Source organism: Protopterus annectens, chromosome 7.part0, assembly GCF_019279795.1.
Source record: "Protopterus annectens isolate FY-2018-M chromosome 7.part0, PAN1.0, whole genome shotgun sequence".
Lineage (NCBI taxonomy): Eukaryota > Metazoa > Chordata > Ceratodontiformes > Protopteridae > Protopterus > Protopterus annectens.
In genome coordinates, this window is record NC_056739.1 from 597,563,378 (window position 1) to 597,584,614 (window position 21,237).

Here is a 21,237-nt window from a genome sequence, read left to right on the forward strand (position 1 = left end):
CTTAGACTGCAATCAACTGAAGTTTATCCATAAGCTCCTAAACTCCACTAAACTTTCTTCCTTGACAGACATCTTCATCTGGAACCTGCCATCAAGCAGACTTAGGTTATCCTACTAAGGTAGTTACATCTAATAATCACTTTAGTAAGGGTAGTTATCATGCATTTTCTGACATTTAGGGAACAAAAAAATAAAAGAGCCAGGGAAACGGACTCAACAGTTAAATTGATTTTAGCGCTTTCATTCCTTTATTACAATACGGAACTTCATCAGAAAATAATGATTTAAAAACAGATCTGATTTTAAAAGATCTGCCATGGATCACATGTGAAAATGAAGCAATCACAACCCAGTGAATAAAATAACTTGAGATTAAAAAAAAAAACACAGCTAGTATGTTCAATACATTCCAATTGTACAAATAAAATTAAAATTTGAATACCAAAAGACAATATTGTTACAGTCTCTGTGCCAGAATAAAATTTTTAATTAATGTGGTCATTCAGACCAGGTGGTTTATTGGCAGCAAGTCTAGTCTGTCACTCTGCTTCCTTACACTTAAGTAAAATGTTATATTTTCCCTTGAAGTCCCCTATTTCCACTGAGCCCAGCATGAAAAATGTAAACTTCTTAAAAGTGTTACAAACTGACGCATGCCTAGCCAGGGCATTACTACTAGCTTTTTTCTTTATTGCCAGATTGTGTTCATAAATTCTTTTAAATAGCTTCCTAATGGTTTTACTGATCTACCTGGTCTGAACATCTGAAGATTTGATTTTTCTAACTCAAGAACTCACTACAGCTGTTGCAGAAATATGCGGCGCCCTCAAGTGGTTCAAAGGACAGGGTAATGGCTTTGGACCAGAAAAACAACGTCCTGAAAAGAAAAATAGAGCTGCTGGATTTACTATGCACAATGGAAACACCCTGAGACCCGACTCAGATAGTGCTCCTATTTGAGGCACAACCACTGACATTCGTGACTTGACTAATCAGGTCAGTAATCCATTTTTAGATGTTAATGAGTTTTTTTTTAATGACCACACCACAACTGACAGTAACACTGGGTCTGGAATGTGCAGGAAATGTAGTTATGCACTTGAGAAACTTATTGTAAAGTTAAAAACTTTGCAGTATTAGGTGCACTAGTTGAATGTTTGCATTAGCAGAAAGCAAGGCCTGTTTGGGTTATGGATATCAAAGTTTCCCAATGGTGTCCAGCCATGGGACCAACTTTTCATTGATTTGGTTCAGTTGTTTAACCAGACAGGGATTGGAATGATGAAACTACTAGTGTCTAATTACTGTAACCAAATTAAATACCTTGAAACAGAAATTGGAGCTTTAAATGAAAGCATTGTTAATGGTGGCATTTTTTTTACCAGTACAAAATTTGTATCATAGCATTAGCGCCAAGGCTAGTAGGCATGTCACCACAATTACTAACCTCAAAAATAAGAAATTAATCATGGATGCTGAAGCTTACAGGGAAGGAACAGCATATTTATCAAGTAAAAAGGGCTCCCCAGTGTTTGCAAATGGATATGATGTTTTTCCAGTTAACAAGCAAGTTGGAACCAACAGTACTATCTGTGCAAACACTGATCTAACCAGTAACACCCAACCAGATAATTATGGTCTGCCACCTATTTTATCTCCAATCCCTTTTCCAAATTACCACATTTCGAAGACACTGATAACCTCTCAGCAGAAAAAAGGAAGAGGAAAAAGATGGGAAAGGGGGAAGGTCAAAGGGCGGAGATAAAGTTTCCTGAAACTGACAGGATTATTAACATGAGTGACCAAATATTTAATGAGGGTGCACTGTCAGTCTTAAAGGGTTCACATTTATTTCCACTCAAACAGCCAATTTAACTAAAGTAATTGTGGACTTGAAGTTATACATTAGGAAATTAAAACTAGGGTATATATTAAAAGACATAAAATCAAGAATCCAAAAGGCGGTTTACCACAAGTACATACAATCCTTTCTTACAACAAACACTACAAGTTGTTTATGACACTTATGAAAATGATTTAAGGAAGAGTGTCTGTCAGAGACCCAAGTTTTACAATTTAACCCATAGTGAAAGTAATGGACTGGAACAAGTAAGGAAAAATAAAAATATATGCATCATGAAGGCTGCCAAAACTGGCACTCTGGTCATTATGAATACTTCTGACTATGTGGATAGTTTGAACCAATTATTGGACTATCTCCATTGTTATAAAGTAGTTGAAACTTGAGTTCATCTAGAAAAGGTTCAAACACATTGACACTTGTTTATTCAATTTATTTTGTCAGAATCAAATTGTCCATGAGGTTTATAACTTTCTTTGGGGTAGATCATCCAAAACTGGCTAGTTTTTTGGAATACTCAGCATTCACAAAGACTGCAAAAACACGCTGTTTAAACCTATAGTTGTGGCTGGTTTTTACAAGACTGAGCCAGTTTCAGTATTCATTGATTATATTTTGAATCCAGTTGTCCAGAAATCTCGTTTTTATCTCAAGGATTCATGGCATTTATTGGAATTAAGTCAACTGGGTAACTTTGGGTCTCGATGCATTTTAATTTCCATTAATGTTGTCTCTTTGTACACCAGCATATGCCAGGAAGTAGGTATCAAATTGGTTTGTGATTATTTGACCAATTTTTCTGAACTCTGACCTGAGATAATCAATACTATCTGTGATCTTCTCAAGCTGGTTTTAAGTAACAACTTTTTTGAATTCAATGGCAAATACTACAGACAAACAAGAGGTGTTGCTATGAGGGCCAGAGTTGCCCCGGTTTTCACCAACCTGGTGATGGCTTCCTGGGAACATCAGCACATTGTGCCGCACTTCTTGTTCAAAAAGATTTTTTACAGGCATTTCATTGATGATTTGTTGTTTGTTTGGCAAGGCACTGCTGACAAATGTTATACTTTTTTTGATTTTCTCAACCATAGTACCAGTTTTTTTTAATTTACTATCAGTGGTACAGGAAAGAGGATCAATTACTTGGATGTTAGCTTGTCTATTGATAATGACAGTGGTCTAGTTCACAGCTGCATTTATAGAAAGGACACTTTTGTCAACAATTACTTATATCAATCTAGCCTTCATCCAGAGCATATGAAAAGAGGTGTCATCAAGGGCCAATTCATATGACTTAGTAGGCTCACTAGTATGGACAATCATTTTTTTTACGGAAATAGGTGACCTAAAGAAAATGTTTATTTCCAGAGGGTACATGTTTGACCTAACTGATTCTATTATTGACAAAGTTATAGAACTGAGGAAAACCAAAGTCAAGCCAGTCCTTTGGGGAACAACAAACAAGTTTGACAAGTCACAGGATGAACATTCAAGCAGTACTAAGCAACAAAAAAGTAACCTGGTACACCAGGGCTCTTTTACCAGTCACCACCAATTTGTCAACTATAAGGAAAATCAAAATAAATAAGAAATTAATCATGGATGCTGAAGCTTACAGGGAAGGAACAGCATATTTATCAAGTAAAAAGGGCTCCCCAGTGTTTGCAAATGGCTATGATGTTTTTCCAGTTAACAAACAAGTTGGAACCAACAGTACTATCTGTGCAAACACTGATCTAACCAGTAACACCCAACCAGATAATTATGGTCTGCCACCTATTTTATCTCCAATCCCTTTTCCAAATTACCACATTTCGAAGACACTGATAACCTCTCAGCAGAAAAAAGGAAGAGGAAAAAGATGGGAAAGGGGGAAGTTCAAAGGGCGGAGATAAAGTTTCCTGAAACTGACAGGATTATTAACATGAGTGACCAAATATTTAATGAGGGTGCACTGTCAGTCTTAAAGGGTTCACATTTATTTCCACTCAAACAGCCAATTTAACTAAAGTAATTGTGGACTTGAAGTTATACATTAGGAAATTAAAACTAGGATATATATTAAAAGACATAAAATCAAGAATCCAAAAGGCGGTTTACCACAAGTACATACAATCCTTTCTTACAACAAACACTACAAGTTGTTTATGACACTTATGAAAATGATTTAAGGAAGAGTGTCTGTCAGAGACCCAAGTTTTACAATTTAACCCATAGTGAAAGTAATGGACTGGAACAAGTAAGGAAAAATAAAAATATATGCATCATGAAGGCTGCCAAAACTGGCACTCTGGTCATTATGAATACTTCTGACTATGTGGATAGTTTGAACCAATTATTGGACTATCTCCATTGTTATAAAGTAGTTGAAACTTGAGTTCATCTAGAAAAGGTTCAAACACATTGACACTTGTTTATTCAATTTATTTTGTCAGAATCAAATTGTCCATGAGGTTTATAACTTTCTTTGGGGTAGATCATCCAAAACTGGCTAGTTTTTTGGAATACTCAGCATTCACAAAGACTGCAAAAACACGCTGTTTAAACCTATAGTTGTGGCTGGTTTTTACAAGACTGAGCCAGTTTCAGTATTCATTGATTATATTTTGAATCCAGTTGTCCAGAAATCTCATTTTATCTCAAGGATTCATGGCATTTATTGGAATTAAGTCAACTGGGTAACTTTGGGTCTCGATGCATTTTAATTTCCATTAATGTTGTCTCTTTGTACACCAGCATATGCCAGGAAGTAGGTATCAAATTGGTTTGTGATTATTTGACCAATTTTTCTGAACTCTGACCTGAGATAATCAATACTATCTGTGATCTTCTCAAGCTGGTTTTAAGTAACAACTTTTTTGAATTCAATGGCAAATACTACAGACAAACAAGAGGTGTTGCTATGAGGGCCAGAGTTGCCCCGGTTTTCACCAACCTGGTGATGGCTTCCTGGGAACATCAGCACATTGTGCCGCACTTCTTGTTCAAAAAGATTTTTTACAGGCATTTCATTGATGATTTGTTGTTTGTTTGGCAAGGCACTGCTGACAAATGTTATACTTTTTTTGATTTTCTCAACCATAGCACCAGTTTTTTTTTATTTACTATCAGTGGTACAGGAAAGAGGATCAATTACTTGGATGTCAGCTTGTCTATTGATAATGACAGTGGTCTAGTTCACAGCTGCATTTATAGAAAGGACACTTTTGTCAACAATTACTTATATCAATCTAGCCTTCATCCAGAGCATATGAAAAGAGGTGTCATCAAGGGCCAATTCATATGACTTAGTAGGCTCACTAGTATGGACAATCATTTTTTTTACGGAAATAGGTGACCTAAAGAAAATGTTTATTTCCAGAGGGTACATGTTTGACCTAAATGATTCTATTATTGACAAAGTTATAGAACTGAGGAAAACCAAAGTCAAGCCAGTCCTTTGGGGAACAACAAACAAGTTTGACAAGTCACAGGATGAACATTCAAGCAGTACTAAGCAACAAAAAAGTAACCTGGTACACCAGGGCTTTTCCTTTGCCAGTCACCACCAATTTGTCAACTATAAGGAAAATCATCCAGGATAACTGGAAAATTATTTTAGGAAGCCTGAATCTAGCTGGCATCTTGGGTCAACAACCCTGTTTCACCTACAAAATGTCTACTAACATTAAAAGTATGCTAGAAAAAGGGAAATTCAGTGACCTTGATGATATTGGCATTGTGGGCACATTTAAGTGTGGTACATGCAAATTTTGTAGATTTATTAGTAATAGTTCTAGTGTTATTATTAAGAGCACTGACAGGATCATCACAGCCAGGGGAAGATATGACTATAACACACATGGAGTTGCCAGTTTGGCCAGCTGTGAGACATGTGAAAGCTTCTACATCAGTAAAATCATTAGAAAGCTATTTAAAAGAATTTTGGAAAAAAATCTAGCAATAAAGAAAAAAAATAGTAGTAATGCCCTGGCTAGGCATGTGTCAGTGTGTAACAATTTTAAGAAGTTTACATTTTTAGTCCTGGACTCTGTTGAAATAGGGAACTTCAAGGGAAATTATAACATTTTACTTGAGTGTAAGGAAGCAGAGTGGCAGATTAGACTTGCTGCCGATAAACCCTCTGGTCTGAATGACCAGATTAATTTAAAATGTTTTATTTTGGCACAGAAACTGTAACAATATTACCTTTTGGTATTCAAGTTTTATTTTTATTTGTACCATTGGAATGCATTGAACATACTAGTTTTGTGTGTGTGTGTGTGTGTGTGTGTGTGTGTGTGTGTGTGTGTGTGTGTGTGTGTGTGTGTGTGTGTGTGTGTGTGTGAGTGTGTGTGTGTGTGTGTGTGTGTGTGTGTGTGTGTGTGTGTGTGTGTGTGTGTGTTTAAATCTCCAGTTATTTTATTCACTGGGTTGTGATTGGTTCATTTTCACATGTGATCCATGGCAGATCTTTTAAAATCAGATCTATTTTTAAATCATTATTTTCTGATGAAGTTCCATATTTTAATAAAGGAACAAAAGGGCTAAAGTCAATGTAAGTCTTTTCCCAGCTCTGTTGTTTTTTAGCTTTCAGTTTTTTTAACATTTTGTGTTTTTATTTAGGGAAGAAACACTAATTTGCCCTCACCAAACCTCAAGTATTGTAATTTTCTAGTAAGAATTAAATTAATAACACTGTAAAACCCATATGCATGACAAAAGAGTTAGTTATTCAGTGTATATATTTTACAACATATTGAAATCCTAAGTTTATCAAAGTTGGGCAGACTGTGATGAAGGATTTCTTCTTACCACAAATTGCAGTGACCCAGGAGTTAAATTATATTATTCTCAGGTTTATAGTGTATAGATCCCTGCAAGGAGATGTGCTCTTCATAAAAGTATTAATTTTAAGATGTGTTCAGATGCATTTTTTAAGTAGTTCTTGGAAACTGGTTAGCAGCCTACCACAACATAGCTGATGTATGCATGGGAAATGGAAGCAGCCACAAAGATAGGAAACTTTAACACCCCCAAAATAGTATACCTTTTGGTAATGCCCCCAACCACAACACCCATACAAAGTAATCCAGCCACTGTCACCAAACCCAACATGTGAGTCCACCCTGGACAAACACTGCTGCATTCGTCTTCTGATGTCCACAGACACAGATAAAGTAAATGTTGTAGAAGTATGCTGCCTCTTCTCACACACAGATAAATTTATGCCCCAGACAGTGTGTGTTGGTAATGAATGGTGTGCAGAAAGATACTGTTTCTCCAGGCAGCATTACCAGTTTCCATCCCCAGCAAAATAAATTCATATAAAACGTTTCCTGGAATAAACAGTTTTGTCTCCCCATACAGTATGGCTAAATTGTACCCCCCTCCCCCACAAACACACACACAAAATACATACATGATTTGCCAGCTTTTGGTAAAGAAGGGATAAGGCCCTGACTGGAGGTTCATTTAGTAGGCCCAGGTATTTGAGCAGTCAACCAGTAAAGGATACAACTGAGCAACTTTAGAGAGTGGTTCAGCAACTTGCTACTCCCACCTCCTGTTACCACCAACAGTTAAGAAGTACCAATAAGGCAAACTGAGTAAGATGAGGGAGCAAAAGGATAGATGGTCTGTTGAAATACACTGTCTTGTTTTTTCCATTCAGCACAGTTTTATATGCTTATATCTATCTATCTATATACTTATATATAAATGATATAGAAATGTAGTCACACACTCATACACTTGCATATAAGGAAAAGTCTGCTGAAATACATTGTCTTGCATTCAGCACAGCCAATTTTGAAGCCCATTCATAACTAGAATTCAGAACCATACAAAAATAAAATGTCAGCCCCATTCAGCATAATGAAATGACTTCATCCACCCCACCACATTTATGAAACTTCTGAAGAAATCATCTCTCACCATGCGCAACACCCTACAGGACAGCTCTATGCCCCCAATACACAAATGCTTCTAGTAGATTATGCTCAAATAAAATATCTTTTGGTGTTCCACAGCCTACAGCCCATCCCCCACCTCATCATACCCAAGCCCACCATTCAGATGTTTCTCTGTGGTGCTACAGAAACAAGTCTTCCACTGTAAGTCACAAACAAAACACCTATCTGAAAGTGCTACAGAATGCATTGTCTCTCATTTGTAGCTCGTGCCTCAGTCATAAACCCCATCCCGTAACATACTGTACATTAGGAGGTAAGAACTACAAGCTGTAAAATATCTGTACTAAACTCTTTAACAGATAGTCCCGGTAGTTAATATGCAGCATGCACATCCTATTTTAGATAAACGTGGCAACTATAACTCACAGAACTAAAGACTACCAGCAGAGCAGTACAGTACAACATATAGCCTGCATATATTTCAGTTTAATAAAGATGGCTTACAGTCATATAGCTTGCAGTTCTTACCTCCTAGCACAGTGTGCAGATATACCATGTAGGTTGGTTAATGTCATGTGACATGTTACAGAAATTAGTAGCACCGGTTCAATGAGTGAGAGTCAACTTCTCAGACACAGGAACATTCTGTATGTTGCATTGAGTTATTATCATGGTACATAAGGACAGTGTGGCACATACCACGTAGCTAAGGTTGCACAATATTCAGTGTATACTAGTAGTAGTGTCATCAAATACCCTTGGGATTAGAACCACAACTAGTGCTCTGTGCAGATCACCAAACTTGTAACCCCCCAACTCAAAGCTGAAAGGAAACAAAAAAAAACCCTTTTCTCCATTCCTGCAACTGTAGCAGGCTGGCTTGCTTCGCTGCTTCAGCCAAGCCATAAATGAAGTATCAACATTAATTTATCAATGCTACTACTACACTCCTGCACCATCAGGACCTGAGATCATGTCCCCAATAGCTCGTGCCTGATGCATCTTCCCTCCTTACCCTCTTATAGGATCATAGGAAGTTACTAGGCTAATGGCCCGAGGGCCCTTAAAAGCCTAGACAAATTTACCCTTGTTACCACGATCAGCATCTATTGCCCCTGTCCCAGAGGGACACAGGTGGAACCCCCAGGGTGAATTTACAGTTACCCATCCAATCATCCAGACTACATTTGTAAACTGCCAATGAGGTGCTCTGTCTGACATGAAATGGGAGTCTATTCCAAAGGTGTGGTAACCTCTGGGAGACAAATCTGTCCCTCCAGTAGGTTCTATTGATGTCACATACCACATTTAGGTCCTTAGAGCAAGTAACCCATGTGCCATTTGACTTGCGGATGTGTGGCATTTCCAGTAAAGCAGGGTCAGAGATTGCCTTATATGCAAGGCAGAGATCGCCTCTGAGTAGTCTGTATGAAACAGTAATACCTCTGCATAAGGTTCTGTTACAATGCCCTGAACCAAGGCCACATCCTTCCACCACTGTGTCTGCAACAGCAGGGCACCAGATATAGGTAACATTAGAAGAGTCAGGATGTGTCTAGTCATACAGGTGTGTCTGCTGAACTGCTAGTTGCAGGGATCACTGTGTGAGGAGCTGCTAGGGTTTTGCAAGCTGGTTTGGCAACTGAACAAGTATACATTGAAGGGCAGATTGTATTATAGTATGAGCTTGATGGGGGATGTGTACAGGGGAATAAGAACCTCATTTGACTGAGAACAGATGCCTGTTATGTATTGTGATGTGCATTTATGTTCCTCATGGCATGGAAATGGTACATGAGACATAGCCAGTATAGCCAGCATATTGCTGTGAGATGTGAAAACAATGGCAGATTAACCACTGGAGTAGTGGGTAGAGATAGAGGTCCTGCTAGCAGCTTCAGGTAGCATTTGGTAAGGGGTAGGAGAAGGCAGACCAAGACATACTTTATCCTGTAGGTAATGTTGATGATGGTGATGGTGATGATGAAACCACAGTTTTAACTACATTAACCACTTCATACATACAGTGTGAAATGGATGCCAAGGATCATAGTGTGCTGTCAGCTAACCAAGATACCACCACAGATGGGGTGGGAAACCAACTATAAGAGGACTGCAGTGCTGAATTCAACTATTTTATCAACATTGTCTAAGTCTCCAAACAGGCACCCACTGTTACCAGTCACTGTGGTAAAACAGACAGGGAAATATGCAGAATAAGTAGGAGGCAGATCTGTACACATGAGAGGCCACACAAAAAGTGCCCACTGTACAGCCTGTGTTCATGTGCAGGATGTTGCATTCAAGGGTCTGAACCTCAGCCACACCTTTTTTTTGTGACCCAGGCAGATAATCTGCTGAGAGCATTACCTTGCCACAGTCACTTTTGGCAATGGAAGAACTCTTTGCATGCTGCACAGTTTAGGATGACCTGCTATGGCACATCTATGGGCAACATTTAGGCATCTGATACAAGCCTTTTGTTGCAGTCAGCAATGGAATTCTGGAATGTCTTTCCATGACATGAATGCAGCAGCAGCAGCAAGCACAGGCTGTAATGAAATAGATATTAAATGTGCATGACCTGTACGCCTCTGTGAACTCCATACAGTAGGTGATTGCACAAGGTGCATCTATGGCTGCAATAACACATTCTCAGTGTGCATCTGATCTTCAGTCTGGCACTTCTGGCAGCATCCCACAGTTCGGACACAGCTTTAACAGCAGGCTGCTACTGCTGTTCCATAGACATGAAACAATGTCTCCACTAACACTAACTATTGTCAGAGGATTGACAGGCACACATCCCCTTGATTCTAGTTGGTTGCCATGTCATGTAATGTGTATGTGTGCTCCTATTTAAATGTATACTATATGTTCTGCCCAGATGATGATAATTCTGGGTATCTAACACACTGTCTAATGTACAGCTCACGAAACACATGCACTGAAATGATTACACAGTGTTTCACCTTAGTCATGACATCAGTACAAGTCTGTGCATTATTTTACTGTTTTCACTATGAAATGGGGACACTAAGGATAGTCTTGTGACATATACTGTGCATATATCTGCTGTATATATTCTGCTGTATATCAGTCCTCCACAAACAAAACATATTTATTTACCTGGCATGTACAGGAGTTGGGACACACATTGTAATGATTGTAGTCTATTGTACTGAAAGCAAAGGGAAGATTTATACCTCTGAGTTCATAGTGGTCTATTGTTTCAGGAGATACTGGGGAATGTGATGTGCTCCTCCCCAGTGTACTACAGCATGTAACTTCAACTAGTATGCTTGATGCAGAAATCAGGAAATGACTGTTATATCACCTGTATGACACTGAAATGGCTAAAATGCAGTGCATGGCACCAGCCATGGTGACCACTGAGATAAGCACATGTAGGATATGATGTCCTGGATACCCTTCATACCATGTATCTATCATAGGGCTCTTTACCTACAAGAATAGTAAGATTCTGTCCAGTCAAATGTGATAGCATCTGGGTGGGAAGCAGATGTACCTCCTGCATATGCCTGACTGTCATCAGTTGAGTTGTTCCATCCATGTTTAATGTCTTTCACCTGAGCACACCAAAATAAATCAATGTAAACATTAATGATGCTCATGAGTCATGTGCAGCTGGATGGAGCCCCTGTTTACATTCTTTCCATGATTGTTACCACATCTCCTTGTTAATCCATGCTAACTTCACTTATACGTGGCTAAAAGCATACGACTTTGTCTCCTACATCACATCTTTTTTCCATACCTGTTCACCCAGTTTTCACCATATAGTGCTAGTTTCTTGCAATTAATGCAATTAATAACTATATAAGAATCCCACCTACTGTGTACATGGAGCCAGTTTCATGGTCCAAAACATGGACTCCTGTCTGTAATATGAGAGACCTGGATTAAAGTAGCACTCTAGAGAAAGTGAGTGTTCTGAGACCAGCTATCTCCTCTGAGGGAAGGATCAAGTTCTACACCTACTTGACAAATCCTTATACAGGACAGTACCACCACAGCAGGCCAGCACAGCGGAACAACCAACACAGTTAGTTTCAATGAAACCTGAATGCAGTCAAATACCAGGACCTGCACTGAAGTCAGCAAAAAACTAATCATTATGGAGTGATAACCGGATAGGATATTATATAAAAGAACCTGCCAGAATACAAAATATAATCACTCTTTAAGTCCAAAACCTTGTTCTCACCCACCAAAGAAAAAAAAATTGGCAATTTAGGCCTATTGAATTCTAGCATGACTGAGGTCAGTGGAGTGAGGAACGTAGAAATGTAAAAAATAAATAATTATAAATCTATGCACACGAAATTAAGAACATATTAATTTATTGGGTTTCCTTTTTTAAAATTGAAAAAAAGCAAGAGCCAGCAAAACAGTGACAATGAGATTTATTATAATACTATAAAGAGAACAAACAGACCAGTTTCGGCTGAAAAGTTACAAAGCCTTCATCAGTGTATAAAAATGCTTAAAAAACATTCCCCTTTATATAGTAATTGGTCCACCAGGAGGTTATACAAGAAATTACACTTTTATAAAGGTGTAAAAAGGTTAAAAATATTCATTCAGTCCTGGAGGAAATAATGCCCCTAGTTTAACAATCCATTTTTTCTCTTTGTTATTAAGTAATTGGTGACAACCTGATTTGTTCTTAATATTGCCCTGGATTTTATCTATGATAGTAAAATGAAAATTGGCCTTTGGATGTTTCTCTGTGTGTTTGTATAGTGCATTGCTTGGTCTCTTGATCTTGACATCACTTAGGTGCTTCGAAATTCTAAACTTAAATGGTCTAGAGGATTAGCCAACATAGAAAGCAGAACAACTGCATGTAGCCAAATATATTACCCATTCTGATTGATAATTCACAAAATAATTAATGGTGAATATTTGGCCATTGTTCTTACTTGAGAATTCCTTGGTTTTGAAGATACTTTTGCAATGTCTACAGTGTCCACATGGAAAACATCCTTATAGAGCCCTACCCTCTATGTTTTTTTGTGTAGAGTGTGTATCTGGGGTGCCAATACGTTTGTAGTGGCTCATATTTGAGTCTAAATTTTTTCCTTTCCTAAAGGAAAAATGGCACGTCTCATCAACAATATCCCTAAGCTGAGCATCAGCTAGGAGAATGTTCCAGTGTCTGCGTACAATATTAGTAAGGACATCTGTATTCCTCCCATAAGTGGTAATAAGTCTGATCGGAGGATTCCATTGCACCAGTTTATTCTTGTATTGTAGTAACCCAGACCTGTCATGTTCTTTTCTTCCATACAACATCTGACTCACAACCACAATCTGGATTCAAATATCATAAGTCTAGCTTCAGTCTACCCATGCATCCTACTATCTTTATGTTCCAAAATTCGATCCTCAAAGATCTACACTTTAACTTTATGGAACATCAAATAAAATCTAACAATTTCCAAACAGGAGATGGACATGATTCAGGAATTGGGTAAGAACAAAGATATAGTCATTTTGCCAGCGGATAAGGGTGGTGCCATTATGATACAGGATATGATACAATATCAAGAATAAGCCATGCGACAACTTTTGAATAAACGACATTATACATATATGGTATGTGACCCTACCAAAGGTTTTAAGAAACAGATCGATGGCTTTCTTCATCTTGCCAGAGAAGAAGGCATTATTACAGATGACACTTTATACCACCTCACAGTTAGGGATCCCTTTAGTCAGTACATCTACTTCCTACCGAAAATTCACAAAAACATGCAAAATCCACCAGTAAGACCTATTGTCTCTGGCAGACGATCCATTACAGAACCACTTTCCCAATTCCTGACACTACATCTTAAACCCCTACTTACACATGTAAGAGCTAGAATACAGGACACCACGGAATTTTTGAGGATCATTTCAAACATGCAATTGGAGGCTGGGTGGCTCATGTGTACTTTGGATGTTTCTGCATTGTACACTAGTATCCCTCATTGAGTGGGCTTGGAGGCTCTTGAGTACTGGCTCACAAAGACCGAACTATACCCACCAGGTTTTAACACATTTTTGGTCTGTTTAACAGAACATCTTTTAACTAAAAATGTGTTTTATTTCCAGAAATAATGTTACTTACAACTTAATGGTACCGCTATGGGAGCCTCCTTTGCCTCCATATATGCCAGTCTCTTCATGGCCTGTATTGAAGAACAGCTCATCTGTGATCAGGCCCATAACATCTATTTGGAAGAGATCGACATATGGAGGAGATACTTAAATGATTGCTGGTTGGTATGGAGATCTGATAGCATCTACCTAAAGGAGTTTTTGAATGCCTTAATCAGAATAAGTGGGGGATTGAGTTTACAGTCTCTTGATACCAATAGCATCACATTTCTTGATGTATTGGTAACACGCAATATTGACCATACGCTTTCCACTGAAGTTTATAGAAAACATCCACAATTTAACTCCTTACTCAATGCCACCAGCTTTCATCCATCTCACATATGCAGAAACATTCCTAAGTCCGAATTTCTAAGAATCAGTAGGATTTGTTCAGATGCTAACACCCATCATATATATGAGGAAGATCTTGTTGATAGATTTAAACAGCCAGGGTATATAACAGGGGACACATACCAAGCCAGATATTGGGCATCTGAACATGACAGGTCTGGGTTACTACAATACAAGGATAAACCTGGTGCAATGGAATCCTCCGATCAGACTTATTACCACTTATGGGAGGAATACAGATGTCCTTACTAATATTGTACGCAGACACTGGAACATTCTTCTAGCCGATGCTTGGCTTGGGGATATTGTTGATGAGACGTGCCATTTTTCCTTTAGGAAAGGAAAAAAATTAGGCTCGCATATGAGCCACTACAATCATATTTGCACCCCAGATACACACTCTACACAAACAACCATAGATGGTAGGGCTCTACAAGGATGTTTTCCATGTGGACACTGTAGACATTGCAAAAGTATCTTCAAAACCAGGAAATTCTCAAGCAAGAACAGTGGCCAGATATTCAACATTAATTTTTTTGCGAATTGTCAATCAGAATGCCTAATATATTTGGCTACATGCAGTTGTTCTGCTTTCTATGTTGGTCAAACCTCTAAACCATTTAAGTTTAGAATTTTGGAGCACTTAAGTGATGTCAGGATCAAGAGACTAAGCAATGCACTATACAAACACACAGAGAAACATCCCAAGGCCAATTTTCATTTTACTATCATAGATACAATCCAGGGCAATATTAAGAACAAATCAGGTTGGCACCAATTACATAATAACAAAGAGAAAAAATGGATTGTTAAACTAGGGGCACTATTTTCTCCAGGACTGAATGAATATTTTTAACATTTTTACACCTTTATTTTCTCCAGGACTGAATGAATATTTTTAAAATTTTTACACCTTTATAAAAGTGTCATTTCTTACATAACCTACAGGTGGACCAATTACTATATAAAGGGGAATGTTTTTTAAGCATTTTGATACACTGATGAAGGCTTTGTAACTTTTCAGCCGAAACCGGTCTGATTGTCCTCCTTATATTATTATAATAAATCTCATTATCACTGTTTTGCTGGCTCTTGCTTTTTTGAATTATACCAATGACTTTTGGAGCCGTGCAGCTACCATACTTGCAGGGTATTTCCACTGTTTCCCTTTTTAAAACAACTTTTTATTAATTTTAAAACAGAGATTGTACAAAATTATTTAAAGATAAATAGAATAGAATAGATATCCACAACAAAATCAAACATAGAAAACTAAATCAGTAAAGTTTATCAAGTAAATCACTTAATTTTGACCACAATCTAAACTGGTGAGTAATATTTGAAATTCTCATTTTGGCAGTTGACAATTCTTTTTTATAGACATTTTTTTGTTAAATTAATGAATTAATAAATGTATGCTGTTTCTGAATTCATGGTCAAGAACTGCTGCTTAAAGAATGTTTGAGTGTACTAAAGGAAAAAAATCCACCTTATCACAAACCCGACATATACAGTAAATATTTTTTCAGTTTACTTTGGATAGGTGAGTGCAGTTTCCTCCCCCTTCAGAATGAATCACCACATTCCCACCACATTGCCACCTAGTGTTACCCCAATGTGCCACCTAGTAATAACCCAACATAATGCCTTTTTAAGTGGATTAGCTTGCTCCAGAGGACAGCTGCAGCCACAGAATTCTTATCATACTGGGCTCCCTGGGGTATGATGTGCACTTCTACTGAAGTATCTGTAGTGCTAATCAGTTTGTTGATATCATCTAGAATGTATGAGGATTGTAGTCCTCTATTTTGAGGATAAATAAAGTGCTGAGATTACCTATGTGTGAGGATGCCAGTCAGCCTTACCTATGCAAATTATGGAAGACCATGCCCTGTCTGGTCCACAGTCATTAATGGAGATTGTGCCACACCAGATATTCAGCTGTTCTGCCTACAGAAAATGAGGGCTGCCTTTGGGGTGACTAATCCCTATCTGCATGGCTAATACATTAACCTCATTCCAGTTCTCTGTTAACATTGCAAGCAAAAATCCAAAACCCCACCACTATATTAACAGTCTGGCCTAGATGCAATTATGTTTTTGCAAAAAGAGCATTATAGTAACTATTTTATTTTGTGTACAGTCTTATAATCACATATTTAAAAAGGCAGCTATTGTGATTTAAAAAAAAAATCCAACAAAATTCACTATGACATTTTACTGATTCATATTTACAAATCACCTTTAATAATGTTATGTTTATCTAGTCCCTTTATACACAGCCCTGAAAGTGGAGTACACATCATTATGTGCAGTTTATCGGAAACGTTGCTACTGCATTGTTGTTGAAACATTTACACAGTACAAAATGAGTTGCCAGTTTAAGCGTGCTGACCTCTAACTGTTACCTGTAGCTCCCTGTGACCTGTAAGTGCAGCTATCTTGTTCTGTCAGGTGCCCATTGTTGATTTAGCACTTAAGGATAGCGACTGTTCAACTTAAAAAAGGAATGTTCATAATCTGTGATGAGTAACTAATCAGATTTACTCTAATCTGCCTTCACTCTGAGGTCACTGGCAGGTTACGCCACTCTAAAAGAGTTTATTACATATGCAAATAAATTCAACTTCCAATTGGAATAGTTTACTTAATTTCTCTAAAGTGTTAAGCTACTCTGAGATGGAAACATTTTCATTGAATAAGAGGCTTTATTACCTCTGCCCCAGGTTCTCGCAGACTAAATGTTAGAAAGGACAGCACATCGTGGTCATCTGTAATTAAAGGAAATAAAGAATTAGCAGCACACAAATTAACTAGATTCTAGATGCTTTTTCTTTCTCAGTCCAAAAGCAACTAAAGGCCATTAACTATAAAAGTCACAAACAGGAACTGCACTAATTATTTTTCATTGATCTTACATCACGCTATGGAACTTTATAGAATGAGTCTGTTCTCACTCTAATCACTACTACAAAACAATATATCTGCTCTCAAATAGCTTGTTATAAAAGCAGAGCTGTCTTCAAGGATATAAGGATGAAACTGTTGCAAGTTCTAGACTCACTTTTGCCCATGTATAGTAATTGGCTTACAGTGCGGTTCACAGCAGACTATAATACTGCTGTAATACCTCAAACATGTACTGGTGAGTAGAGTTGCCCATATCATTAATACCTGCACAGTAAGACAGCCAAAGAATTACTATCAGTGTCCACAAAACTGCCATCTCATAAGTAAGCATATTGTTAATATTGCTTGCACATTTTTGTATTATAGTACAATGACCCATTCATTGTCTGATATGTCTCATGCTAATTTATTTACTTTTGCTAAATAATTTAGTTACACTAGGCCTATAGTCTATTTTGTGAGGAGACCTAAGGTGGTAAAAAAAACAAATCGGAAGGGAGGTTAGACCAGGGGCTGTTATAGCCAGTCATATTTATATATTTAAATATTGCTAAATGAAAATTAAACTATTATCCTGCTCCTGTTTACAAGTACTATGGGATTTTTTTACATCAACAAAGGGAGGACTACAAGTGCTTGAGTCCCAACCATTCCAAAAAGACTGTCTCAAGCCTGGAACACGTGCACTTTGTAGCTTAGGTAGGTTGTTGCTCATGCTGGAAATTGAATATAGGTTTGGTAAACAGTAGCGGGGGAGGAGAGAGAGTTTTGGCTTAGGGAATGGGACCTTAGGTTTATGGTTAGGTTTATGCAGCAAGAAGGGAGTTTTAGGTTTAGGGAGTATAAAGGCAGTTTTAGGATTAGGGAGTACAAAGGGAGTTTTATGATTAGGGAGCAGGAAGGGGCCTTAGGTTTATGTATCAGGAAGGGAGTTTTAGAATAAGGGACCAGGAAAGGGCCTTAGGTTTATGCAGCAGGAAGGAAGTTTTAGATTTAGGGAGTATAAAGACAGTTTTAGGATTAGGGCATGGGAGGAGAGTTTTAGGCTTAGGGAACAATTAAGGAATTCAGCTATAGGGAGGGAAGTTGTATTTTTAAGTTTAAAGAGTGACAGGATGGTTAAGGAGGGGAATGGAGATTTAGGGTAAGGGACAGAAGACTTGGGTTGAAAACCAAATGGGAATTTTGGGGTTAGAGTTTAGGTTAGGGGAGGGCTATATAGTTGTATAGGTCCAAGTGCGGGAGGACTACGTGCCAGTGGGATAACAGGCTAGTTGGAGTTCGAGGACATGCTTTTTTGAGGAAGTGGCAGCAAGTGAGTGACAAGATACTTGCACATGAACACCTGTAATACACCCTCACCTAAACTGCTGTCAGCTAAGGAAGATGGAACTTTGATGTAGCATTTAGTCAAAAGTATTGCATGTCTATAGGTTTGTCTGTTAGTACTGAAGACATACTTGAATCAAGGTAATATTTTTATTTTCATTTTTCATATGCCAGTTTTTCAATACTGAGATGACGTCTGCAATGTCTCATGCAATAGATAGCATTTCAATCCAGTTTTGGAAATTTTACTTTCTTCAACTTGCAGTGACCTTGGACAGGTGTATTCAAATATGGGGTGTAGATGACCAAGATCTCTGCATGGAGAAGCATAGAAACTCAGTCCCAAAGGAGTAACAGCATTTTATTTTCAGAGTGTGCTGATATCTGATTAATGACCTTATGGGTACTGATGAATCAGTTGACATATGCTTCAGAAATAAGAATGAGAGCCTTTCATGCAAGTTTTGAACAATGCATGTAGTCATGGCACATTTCTACTGATAAAAGTAAATGTCAAATAACTACTTGCTATTGTGATGAACATTTAATTTTATAGCACAAAATTGGAAAGGCAATAAATAATGAAATAGGTGACCTAGTTTCTTAACTTACTTTAATATATATATATATATATATATATATATATATATATATATATATATATATATATATAGTTTACCATCAGAAGGTCGAACCTGACCCCATCGAATGATGGGAACATTGAGCCCTTTCTGCAAAACCGACAATGTTGAATTCTGACATTGTCGAAATACAACTCGACATAATCATAGTTTCATAGTATAGTACTAGGCTATTTACCCTGGGGCATTTGTAAGCCTAGCCATAGTGATGTGGCTTTTGCCACCCCATGAAATGGTACAAAAATGTACAGAATAAAATTAGAATACTCTGAACAGGCTTTGAGATGGGGGCACGATTCATACTTCGACAATGTCGGGTTTGACATTGTCACCGTTTGGCCTCCAGACTTCGACTGAAGTGGGTTCAACCGAACCCACTTTGACCCTCTGATTTTCACTATATATATATATATAAAATGTATGTGTGTGTGTGTGTGTGTGTGTGTGTGTGTGTGTGTGTGTGTGTGTGTGTGTGTTTGTCTATCAATTACCTATCTATATTTTTGCAGATTTTTTCCTCCAGTGCTAGCCATGTTACCCATAAAGTTGTTATGCTGTTTTGCAAGCATCTTTCTTTAATTTACTCCTCTTTTATTCTTGCAGTTTAAACATGAAACTACTAAATGCATCTGGCAACCTTTTGGAGAACAGTTTTCTGATCTTTCCTTTCAGTTTAGCACAACCAATTTTCACCTAACATAAGGTTTGGTTTTTGAATATTGTTTTTTATCTTTACACGTGTTACTCCTTTTCTCCATTATTTACACAACTGAATTGTCTATAAATGTTTACATCTCACTCTCCATGTCCAATATAGGTAATTCATAAACTGAATTGTCTATAAATGTTTACATCTCACTCTCCATGTTCCATGTAGGTAATTCATGAACTGAATTGTCTATAAATGTTTACATCTCACTCTCCATGTTCCATGTAGGTAATTCATGAACTGAATTGTCTATAAATGTTTACATCTCACTCTCCATGTTCCATGTAGGTAATTCATGAACTGACTTGTCTATAAATGCTTACATCTCACTCTCCATGTTCCATGTAGGTAATTCATGGTGGTGATAAACATGTTTTAGTGTCAGTGCATAGGTTGTTAGTAGGCATGCAACCCTTGCTGTACTGGTGGTTATTGACTGAAAAGGTGAACATAAAATACAGAATCTCTAGTTTCAAAAAAGAGGAAAGTATGTAATTCCATATCTTAAGTAAAATTGTATAAGGCCAGTGTTATCTGTTACACTACCAGTAGGTGATGTACCATCCAACAATAAATTCATTTAAACAAGACAGGAAAAATAATCCCAAGCACTTACTCATGACTGACATCTTCTGACAAGTTGAACACACTTATCAAACAAAATGTTAATAACTAAATGATCAGAGTTAAGACTAGGTGACCATATCAAAGGTTAAGACACAGCTGCATTTACGTTTTAAAATGTAAGTATATGGACAAGATATTATTTCTCATAGCAGTATTATGTTAAACATACCCTAAATAAGAAAGGATAAACTAGAAGTACTAGAAGTCAATATTCACTGGAAGAAATAGTTATCATGTATCCAAACACAACAAGATTCACATCTTAATATACAATAATTCAATGAGTCATTGCATAAAAGAGTGGAAGAAAATACAAGTTTATAGGAAGCTGTAGAAGGGATTTAGGGTGATTCTATGAATAACACTAGAGTAGGTGTCACTTTGCAAAACTAACTGTGCAAAATGTAATTCTCACCAAGTTGTTTTGTGTGGGGATATGAGAGTACAAAGTCATACACATAGACAGCTATATGTGTATATATACATGCATTCACGCACACACACACACACACACACACACACACACACACACACACACACACACACACACACACACACACACACACACACACCCACCCACACACCCACACACACACACATACATGCACACACACATTCTAATAAAAGTCACATATACACACAGACACATGCACATGCACACACATACATGCATGCACTATAAATGCCCACACTAACTCATGCACAGTTACATACACAAACGCATGCAAAATCAAAGGTTTT

The 21,237-nt window shown here is 37.6% G+C and overlaps 1 protein-coding gene across 1 annotated transcript in view; it reads right to left on the reverse strand.

Annotated features, from left to right (window-relative positions):
• LMAN1L (lectin, mannose binding 1 like) overlaps positions 1–21,237 on the reverse strand; it is a 652,875-nt gene that overhangs the window by 343,384 nt on the left and 288,254 nt on the right. The window contains exon 7 of the mRNA XM_044077189.1: positions 16,996–17,051. Within this exon, the coding sequence (XP_043933124.1) occupies positions 16,996–17,051 (56 nt within the window). The remainder of the gene's footprint in view (positions 1–16,995; positions 17,052–21,237) is intronic.